We start from the raw sequence: 10,298 nt of genomic DNA, 5'->3' as shown, positions 1-10,298 counted from the left end.
TTCAGCAGCTCCCCAGGAGGCTGTTTCTGCATGGGTTCTCAGAGAAGGAAAATACACATCCCAAAGAAATACTAATGACAGTAAACCAGACTAGGCAGAAACACACTTCACTTCAGCTCACTCACTCCAGCCATACCTGCTGCTGAGCACACTACTGCAGCAGGTGACAGCTCCAGCTCAGCTTGTTCATGGGCTGTAAGGACACCGAAGGCCAAAGACAAATACTGATCTGCTAATACAGTCCTGGAAACTGCTTCCAAAGGAAAACTTCCACAGGCAAGAAGGATGGTGAACATGTCCAGAGGGGGAGAAGGGGAGCTGGCCCTCTCAGAGGTGGCATCCTTGATCTACACAGGAAAAGGGTACCTGCAGCACAAGATGTGTTCCAAGAAAAGAGGCCTGCAGTGACAATAACCTTCATTTTACCCATTCCGTAAGCACAAAAAAAAAAAAACAAACAAAAAAACCACCACACTAATCCTTCTGATAAGCCAAATAAATACCTGGAAGTTGAGATGCAGTTGTGGCGTCTTCTACCAACAGCACTAAAACATTAAGGTTTTACCCCACCAACTCAGAAAATATGCAGAGATCAACAGTTAAAGTTCTACAAATTATGCTGTCCCAGATCCAGCATAAGGATGCATACAGACCTCGGTTAATGACACTACATGGCCACCCACTAAAGTCCTCAGGGAACAGGGAGGGGTGGGACAAAACAGGCCCTTTCACCTTCATCTTCCCGCACCCTATCCCTTGCACTTCAAGATGCATGGCCCCCCCCACTGCATATGTCTGTGTGTGTATATGAAGAAAAACCAAGATACAGAGGGAATCTCCATCTTTGAGGAGCTGCTGCTACATGTCTTGTTAACACAGGACCACTGTCTGTGTTCATGTGCACGTACAATCCTTGGACAGAGCATCAGCGTGCACAACTGTGCCGCACGCCAGAGTGTTTAGCTGAAGTACCCGTGAAACTGCTCAAGCGCAGGCAGTGGGTTAACTCCGAGTGCCAGGCTGCCCTTAGCACGCTGCCCAAACTGGGACTATTAAGCAGTCTGATCTTCAAACCTAGCAGGACAGTGAAAAGCTGGAGCCTGCAGGTCTCTTGCGGTAAAGACATCAGCCACTTCTCAGCTGGTTTCATCTGCACCTGTACAAATTCAACTTCCCCAGCTCTCCTCTGAAGTGAGCTGTTATTTCCAGAGACGCTAGCAGCTAAAAGGGAAACTCTATTTCCTGTGGTCACAAGAGGAAACAGATCTGGCAAGTGAAGAGAGGACCCAGGAAGATGTATATAGTCTGAAGACCTCATTCATCTTACCTTCAAGGAACAGACAGCAAATTAGACTTCACCAGAAGTGACAATAACCCACTGCGAGGTCTCCCATGGCAGAGTTATCATCTGTCGTCATGCAAGTGTGAGCCAGGCCCTATCCAAACCAATACCTGTAGCGGTCGGTACTGACCAAAGTCGGCATTTGCTGCCCAGCCTGGGAAGGGGTGGTAGCCAACACAGAAAACAGTTTCTCAGCTATGTAAAACCACTTCTACACTAGAAGAGCTGCTGTGGGAGCTGGCCTTTACTGCAGCCACTTGTGTGGCCGGTAAAGGCAAGGACCTAGAGAACGTTTACTCTTAAGTGAAAAAACACATGGGTTAACTCAAAGGAAATTTGAGTTGGCTGCGACCTCTGCTCTTTTACAGGTCTTCTCTTAAAATGTCTTCTCAGAATTTCTAAGCCTAAGCATTTTCCCCACTCCTGGAATTGCGACCAAAGTAACAAGACTGTGGTGGGTAATAATTCTTCTGCTTTAATAGCAGATTGATGCTTCTGAGGCCACCAGGGCCCATCTCTTAATGAAGGAAAAATACCTAAGACCCTCCCAGCCACATGGCAAGAAAAACACATCATTATCATCTCCTTTGTTACTTTTTCACTTTCTGCTGTCCTTGCTTAGGTTTATTTCCATGGGCTCAGGAACAACAACAGATTAATAGATGCAGAGATCCACGACTGAAAGTGTGTTCCGGACGACCTGAATAAATGACTGTGCAGCATCTCCGCACATGCTCCCATCTCTGCCTGCTCACTCTGAGGCACTTTTACAAAGAAATGACTGGAAAATTCTGAAACTACTGACCTGTGCCTCATACCTCTGAGCTGCTTGTTCAGTCAGTGTCAGCCTGAGGTGAGATTCTCTGGCTCTTCCTCTGTCTGGACTCTACAGCTGCTGGAAGACTACTCTGACAGGGTCTGTCATATGGAAGCAGTGCAATCTGTATGAGGACTAGAACGGGTAAAATAACCAAAGAGAGGAAGTTTTGAGCACAGTTAAAGATAACAGGCACTGTGATTTCTTCTCTCTTACAGTCTTTCTGGAGCCTCCACAGAACAAAAGTAAGTACACTGCCAGGTAGAGTCCATTCTAACCTCACAGTAAGCAGCTCCACTCTATTTTCCCAAAGCAAAGCCGCTGGTGACAGTGCTCTCATGTTTCTGGTTTAATTACAGAAGTCTGAAAACTTGCCTGCTGAGGTTCTAAGTGTAGTCATCTAGCAGGTATCACAGATAAGCCTCTGCCATTTCATTTCCCTATTTAGTTCAAATCCCTAGTGCAGTAACAGTCACTTCTGCTCCTGATATTTAACACATTTCAGCTCTTTTGCCTATTTTCCTTCTGCTTCTTTTCTTCTCAAAGATGCTCCCTTCTCTTCCCATAATTTTCTCCTATAAGCAGTAGAAAGGAAAAGATTAGAGTTTATTATAAAATTCATTTTTCTCCAAACCCCTTTCCCAGTTCTGAACATGCAAGAACCAGAAAGCACAGAAAACGCTCCAGGAACCCAAACCTTCCAGACACCAGGCTGTGCTCTCCAGTCAAATCCAGTTTGGTCCAATAACAGGCAGCTCATAACCAACATGGGAGTTCAGTTTAAAAACCACAAAACTTAACACATCAACGTTTATAATTAGCATGGAACTAGACACCTTATGGAGGAACACAAGGGGCTGTAAGGAGATCTTTAAATAGTCACTGTTGCAGAGTCACTAGCAGAGGAACGAACTTCAGTCACATTCTCTGGCCTGTGCAGCACACAAAGTCAAACCAAAGGAGCCTCGTCATCAGTTTTGCCCTATGTCTGTGACTTACTTTGGCTTTTTTTCAAGGTGATCATTGAAAATATCAAACAGGCACATATTTCTAGCTTGCAGAAACTAAAAGCTCCCCACGGTTATTGGCTAAACCCAAGTAAGAAGCAAAATACATTACTACTTAGAAATTGCATTCTAACAGTCATCAACCATCTGACCTCCAGTTTCAAAAGCCCTGAAATTTATGTGCTTGAACGTTTACAGATAGATAGCAGTGTCCTTTTAAATTTCCTTGGCATAACAACAAAAGATTTCTAAAATTAATTTTCTGCAATGCTGTCCCTGCTGGGTATCTTGGATAGTCCACCAAACATGCCTCTAAACACAGGGGAGCAGACCACCAGCCTTCTTTAACAATGACATCACGGGTGAGCAGCTACTGCTCTGCACGGTACTTTGGGAACACAAAGCCATGCGTTACCATGCAGTATCCCTAGTGCCAAGACTAGTAAAGCAGCCTGGCGGCTGGCAGAAGTGTAGGCAGAACATCACAGGCGTACCACCAACGATCCAGTCCACACATACCTCAGCCTCTGCAGAGGCAGGTGGTTCTCAGAGCAATACCAGGCACACAGCTTGTGTCAAAGCTCTGGCCACCTGCCTTGGGCTGGACTGCTGTTCCCCAAGGCACAACAGCTATCTACCAGGGCTCACGGAGCTCCCACTGCACACAGCTGGCCAGCTCCATCAGACTGTCGATATCACGGCAGAGCGAAGAGAGAGTCAGTCTAAGAAAACAAGTGTTTAATCAGGAAACGGGAAGAGACAGGGGATAAGAAACTGATTACAGTAGAGTAATACCCCAGCCAAAAGAAACACGATTGTACAACTCGGAACAACCAGGATCAAAAACATCCTATGAGCCAGCAGTGCCCAGTAAGGGACACTCCTGAGAAAGACCCCAAGCAGTTCTAGCAGTCTCCAGGCAGCTCAGCGCAGTCATGGACTGTGACTGCCCAAGCTCCAGCCTCAACCCTCAGCAGCTGCTGCAGAAAGCCGCAAAGGGGGCCCTGGCCCTGCTGCTCCAGTCTCAGCTTCTCTCAACAGGAGGTGCTGAAAGGAATAGAGGGAGCACTGGCTGCACACAGCAGTCCCAGCCCCTCCCGACAGGAGATGGTGTGTGGAGGAAGAGAAGCCCATACAAAAAAAAGTTTACATATTTATAAATGCCAAAATAAATATTTTAAGACAGAATCCCCCACCCCTCTAACACGTGCGTAATCACACTGCAAACTGCTCGCAGGACAGCCTCCAGGGGCTCAGGGAAAAAAGTGGTGACTACACCACAGGGCAGCCAACTCAACTTCCTTCTCATTTCCTGATGCTTCTGAAGCCTGCAGCCCACTGAGAAGGAGGAGGAAGAGCGAGCAAAGCAGAGCGCCAACACGCAACAGTGCTGGAGAGGAATGTCATGGTATAAATACATCAGATCAGTGGTTTTCAACAAGTTAAAACTAAAATAAAAAAGACACCAGAATGAAGGATGGTGTAACTGGAACTACAACTATGTGGGGCAAAGGGTTGTGTGTCCATGGAGCTCCGCCTGCTGTCATGGCGAGAAGGTGGTCATTTCCAGAGAGACCCTTTGCCACAGCTCCTTTGTCTGCTTGCTGCGCTTTAGGTTCTGGAGAATATCGTTGAACTGCATCATGCCCATAGGCGTCAGGCAGAAGGTGCTTCTGGCGCTGCGGATGGCATTCACAAAGTCATCGTAGTCAGCTGGAGTGAGATGGATCAGCCGATGGTGGATGTACTGGAAGGGAAACGGGAAAGAGCCTTAAAGTCCTTGTTCACCACCCTCATGCTGGCGACACTCAGAACAGGACTCAAGAGCTCCCAAGCAATACATCACATGATAGTGTTACCCCACGAGAGGTCCCGAGGCTGTGACAGAGGAGAGTTCGCTCAAAAGACAGCAGTGCTGTATCTTACATCCTAACACAGCGAAGGCGACTGTCCCCTCAGAGCACCAAAACACACCACACAGCATCAGCAGGTGTGTTCTCTCCTTCACGAGAGCCAAAGCGTTCCACAGCACAGCACAAAAGGGCCAGCTAACACTCTATCCCATCATTCATTCAGCAGGTTATACATGGAGATCCAGCATGTTCACTGGACATCTCCTTTGCTAAGCGGTACGGAAGGAGGAAGGCTTACACTAAGGTGCTACAAAATACCTCTAGGCTCAGCACTGTCACCTCCATCAGCTTCTCAACCGAAGCCCCAAAACTGCAGCTTTTCACTTGTCCCGGTGAGATATCCTGAGATATCTCATCCACACTGGAAGCTGACCAATCCACTTTCACTGTTAGTGTCAGCACTGGCACACCAGACAACCGTGCCAGGGCTTCATGACAAAGGGAAGACAGGCTACGAATAAGGAAAGAGAAAAAAAAAAAAAGATAGGCTAGGGAGGGAGGTGGACAGGTTGCTTGAAAACACAGCAAAGAAAAGGTACGGGATTAAAAGGTACGGGTAGCCTTTGGAGGAAGAAAGAGCACAGGAAACACAGAAACACCCCTTCCTTCGTGGTTAGCACAGGAGGTGAGAGGCCTTGGAAGAAGCAGTACAATGAGGTCCTTTGTATGCAGCCTCCACACAGGCAAGTGATTTCTACTCTAGTCCCTGCTGAGGGATGGATCCGTCAATGGACAAGTTCAGCTACCAGCACCCCAGGCCCCTTCCCCTCTGCATACACACAGAGGCAGTAGCTGCAGGCCAGGGCCTAGCAGCTTTGACAGGCAAGACAACAGCGCACACGTTACCTGGATATAAGCCTGCTGACACCTCTGCACCAGCTGGTTGAAGGCTGGGGTACGCAGGTGGTTGTGCACGTGGGCAGGGTTGAGCCTCTGTAGAGCTTCCATGATGATCTCCTGGAGCACAAAAGGGCTCAGCACCCCCTTGGCTGCACCAACGCAAAACTGATGGACATAGTTCACACCTGCACAGGAAGAAGTTGTCAGAACAACAGTGTTAAGGTAAGAGCCACACAAGAAATGAAGTACTTTCGATCAAGAATCTGGATTTGGAGCACCTTCTTCTCAGTGTAATGTATCCTCCAGCAGGCTTTGGGGGAGATAGTCTAGCAAACTCATGGGGACAAGAGATTGTTCTGATACATTCATCAGGTCTGAGGAGACTAGGTAACCAGCTCAGTCACTGATATTCCCAGTTCACCTGTCTTTAAAGGGGATATGAAAGAAAACTGATGTAGCAAGGTAACTATGGAGGCAAAGATACATGACACCTCCTCCCATTGCTTCTTGCCTGCCCATCGAAGAAGCACTTGAAGCCCCAAGTCGTAGGGAGGCTGGAGAGATAGTCAAGCTTCCCTACTGCTGCCTACGGAGTAGCTCCACCAGCAGCTGCAGGAGAAGCCATGCCACTAGACAGGCTGTTTGCAGAGGGGTTTTTTAATTTCTTATTGCTGATGAAATAATTAAAAAAAAGGAGCTGACAAAAATGATTCAAGAGCAAAGTGGAAGTAAAAACAAAAACCAAACAATTGGTTTTCACAAAAGCACCTATTGCTATACAAGGTCTTCACAGCAGGTGTAAATATACATAAGAAAGAAGAATACCTACAAGATGGTGGAAAGGGAAAAGTTGTTAAAGAATGGAAGAGACACAAGCTCAGAGCCCTGTCCAGCCCCATGCACTTCCATCCAGTGCGTCAAAATTCAACAGCATATCTACAGAACCCAGAAATGGGCCAGCTGCCTGGAGGAAAGAGCAGCAGGGATCTTCTGAACCATTCGCAGAAAAGGGATCAGATATCAGGCTCACCCAATCTTTGAAGTTTCACTCTTTGGAGAGCTTTTTCCCAACATGGTCCAAATCCCAGAAGTAGATTTCTGCTGAAGTACTGCTCTGAGCCTTACCTAACTTCGCAGCTAACCCAAGGAGCCATTTTACATCCTCTGTGTAGGGTGGGCTCCGGGAGAAGTTGTTGGGATGATCGTTGTGAGCTCTTCGGCCAAGCATCTCCAGAGCCAGCATCCCTGTGAGAAAGGGGCAGCCAGAGTCAAGCAGCACTTCTGTCTAGCACTTCACTCACTGCATCACAACCTAATTGGCCTGCCCTTCATCAGCAGAAAATTTCCTAGCTGCAAAGAGTTCAGAGCAAAACAAAAGGCCCTTCTTGGAGGAAGCATTTGCAAGAACATCTGGATCTGCTGCTCCAGGCTGGGGTATCTGCACAGCCATCACACCACACTAGAGCTGCTAAGAGACACTAGCAGCTACAGCAGGATCAAGCAGATAGCCCCAAAGGATGCAGTACAAGAGGTGTCCTGAAAGCAATGCATTTGCTCCAAATTTTGCCACAGAGAAGCTACCCAAATCAACTTACTCAGCTGCAAAGACAACAGGCCAGCACTGAACCACAGTATTACCAACCTACAGACTTTTCACTTATTCCATTACAGTTCTTCACACAAGTCCTCCTAGTGAAAAAGTTTTAAAATACCAACAGGCACTACGTCTTCATCTTCCAGACCCAATTCTCTGTTATTCAGGCTATTAAACACCTTTCATGGCTTACCACTCACCACTGCCATGTTTCCAATGACATCTGCACCCCTTTCTGGCTGACAAGTACTTTCTTCTCTAGCTTTCAACAACAAAAAAAACCCTCAAGCAACCTCTACGCAGCCTTCCTTCCATTTTCTTACTTTTTCTCTTCATTTGCTACCCTGTGCTGCTTTGTTTATCTTAGAGGTGTTCCTTCTCCTGCCCCGAGTATCCACTGGGTTGGACCATGATTATGTACAAGTAGTTCACTGCAATCTAAGCTCAATCAGAAACCCAAGACAATTCAGGCAGAGGCTCTATTTCCTCATAACCACTGTGACTGGGAAAGGAATACTAATTACATACCCATTCCTCAGTCTTCATACCCACGTCAGTCTTCAACAACCTAGCTGGAAACACACAGGGCACATCCCTCTGTGTCTCTGAAGACTCAACTGGTATTATTAAATGAGAAGTGTGTCTTCACCATCCATGAGCAGCAGGACCTGAACTCCACTTTTTCACACAGTCACAACTGGCACAACCACGCCCTCAGAGCCCTCTCCAGACTCTTTAATGTACACCTGCTGAAAGGCAAGACTCCTCCCAGCTCTAACCCTCTCAGCTTTTTCTTCTAGTCTGATGGCTCTCAACGGCAACCGTTCAATATTCTATTGTTTTGTCTCCACTTTTAGCCTCCACACATGACCATGAACCAGCTTTCCCCATGTAGCTAAGATGCCATCATTCCCAATAGGTGCAGTAGCAAATTACCAAATGACAGTGGAAACCTGCAGCCCTGCCCTGAATCCCTCTCGAGGGGGCCACAGAAACCCACTTGGCTGTCCTTACCAACTCGGTATGCGGAGTGGAGGTAGTGCAGACCCTGGGGGCTCACAGGCTGACTGTGCTGCTCATCCTCGGCAGGAAAACCCCCTGTAACAAGGGAGTTGGGCTGTGAGGACAGAGTTGTCAAGGAAGCCCCCTGAATCGCTGGGAACGTTGATCCTGCATGGACACTTCCTACTGAAGAGAGCAAAACAGCAGCATTAGGACCCACCACCAGCCTAAAAGAAGGTTTACTTGGGCCATCATCTCCCTCACCTGACCACCCCCTGCCAAGGTAGTGTTCTGTTCTCTTAAATAGAACTACATAGCAACCAAAACCCACAGACTTACAAATGAAATACAACGCGCTAGTAATGTCTCTATTTTGTTTGCAAGCTTGGCCCAAAGGGGGCAGTTGCATGCTTGTCCATCTCTTCTGCAGTATACCATGAACACACACACACACACCACCTATGTTTTACACGTAAATACATATGTTGACTCAAAGGTCTTTGCTATTATGAAATGACATGGTTCTGATTTCTTGTTCAAGTAAACAAGCATGTGCATGTCTACACCTGAGGAGAAACTGCTGAGGAAAACCATTGAGCAGGAACTGCAGTACTAAGTCACTCAGAGATCAAGCCCAACACTGTGAGGTTCCTCCACTCGTGTTTTAAGACAGCTATCACTCCATCCAGCTACCGTGCGGGAAAAGTGTTACTGAAGGCTAGTCCGCAATCCATCTTTGGAAAGAATGGCCATTGCTTACACTGGCAGCACATATCAACGGCAAAACCAGCGAAGAAACTTGAGAAGCTGCCACCTTCAGACAATTAACTAGGATGGGCAAAATCAAGGGAAACAACAGGAAACTCCATTACATTGTATCACCTAAACTTGTAGAGACAGCAGTACTGTTCAGAGAACAGCAGTTTGTTCTCTGAAAGGGGCTCAAGCTTAAGTAACTTTCCCTCTCAAGAAAGGTACAGAGAGGAAAAAGCAAGGTTTGCTTGAGAATTCCAGAGCAGAGATGCCAGCAGGTGTGTGCACCTACTGTTATCCTTATTTCACAGCTTCTCTGTGGTGCTGCTACAACAGCTTGGGCAACACTCCAAGTTCCTATTTCTCCTCTAACCCTGCCACCTCCAGCTTTTTTTTTTTTTTAAATGTTTACTAGTGAATATTTGAATACCTGAGAAAAACGTGCCTCCCAGGAAAGATCTGTCTGACCTCCTCAACCAAGCAGACACACAGTGCCAAACAACCCACAAAGCGGGCCAAAATCCATGCTGCATTTGAAGTCTGGACAAGGAGAATAACCCATAAGAATGAGCTGAATTGTTGCCAGAGCTCAAGCATCATCATGTGACTATGTACTTCAGTGTCCTGGTTTGAGCTAAAACTTCCTTGTTTTGGGAAATGGACAAAGAGAATTATTCCATGTAGTACAATAATTCCGCATTTAATTGGTTAAGGGGGTCAGGTGGAACGTTACGTCGGGAGCCTTTAAAAGCAGCAGGCCGGGGGAGTGTCTTTCTCTCGGGCTTCTGGACAGCTGCACGAAGGTGGCCTGCCACCGACCTGCTGGCAGACGTCCAGGCCCGACCAGACCAAGACCTGAGGGCCTGCACCTCCAGATCGCTGAGGATCACAGACTGTGAACTGTTTTGCCGTGGGTCCTGTCTTGTCTCAATCAGGTGAGAATATTTGAATTCCCTGGCTGCTTTCAAGAGCCGAGGGGTGTTTTTTCTCCTACTATTACATCGGCTGCGTGCGGGGGCTCCTTTCCCCC

General features: G+C 47.2%; 1 protein-coding gene across 1 annotated transcript in view; it reads right to left on the bottom strand.

Moving 5' to 3' along the window:
* Positions 1–4,046: 4,046 nt before the first annotated feature.
* The window catches only part of ZSWIM8 (zinc finger, SWIM-type containing 8), a gene marked incomplete at its 5' end in the record, with an annotated part of 18,328 nt that continues 12,076 nt past the window's right edge, over positions 4,047–10,298 (bottom strand). Inside the window, 4 exons of the mRNA XM_010132752.1 lie at positions 4,047–4,913; positions 5,926–6,104; positions 7,045–7,164; positions 8,528–8,701. Of these exons, the coding sequence (XP_010131054.1) occupies positions 4,710–4,913; positions 5,926–6,104; positions 7,045–7,164; positions 8,528–8,701 (677 nt within the window). The remainder of the gene's footprint in view (positions 4,914–5,925; positions 6,105–7,044; positions 7,165–8,527; positions 8,702–10,298) is intronic.

Source organism: Buceros rhinoceros, unplaced genomic scaffold, assembly GCF_000710305.1.
Source record: "Buceros rhinoceros silvestris isolate BGI_N320 unplaced genomic scaffold, ASM71030v1 scaffold2243, whole genome shotgun sequence".
In the NCBI taxonomy this organism is placed as follows: Eukaryota; Metazoa; Chordata; class Aves; order Bucerotiformes; family Bucerotidae; genus Buceros; species Buceros rhinoceros.
Note: the sequence above shows the minus strand (reverse complement) of the source record. Positions and strands in the feature narration are given on the sequence as shown.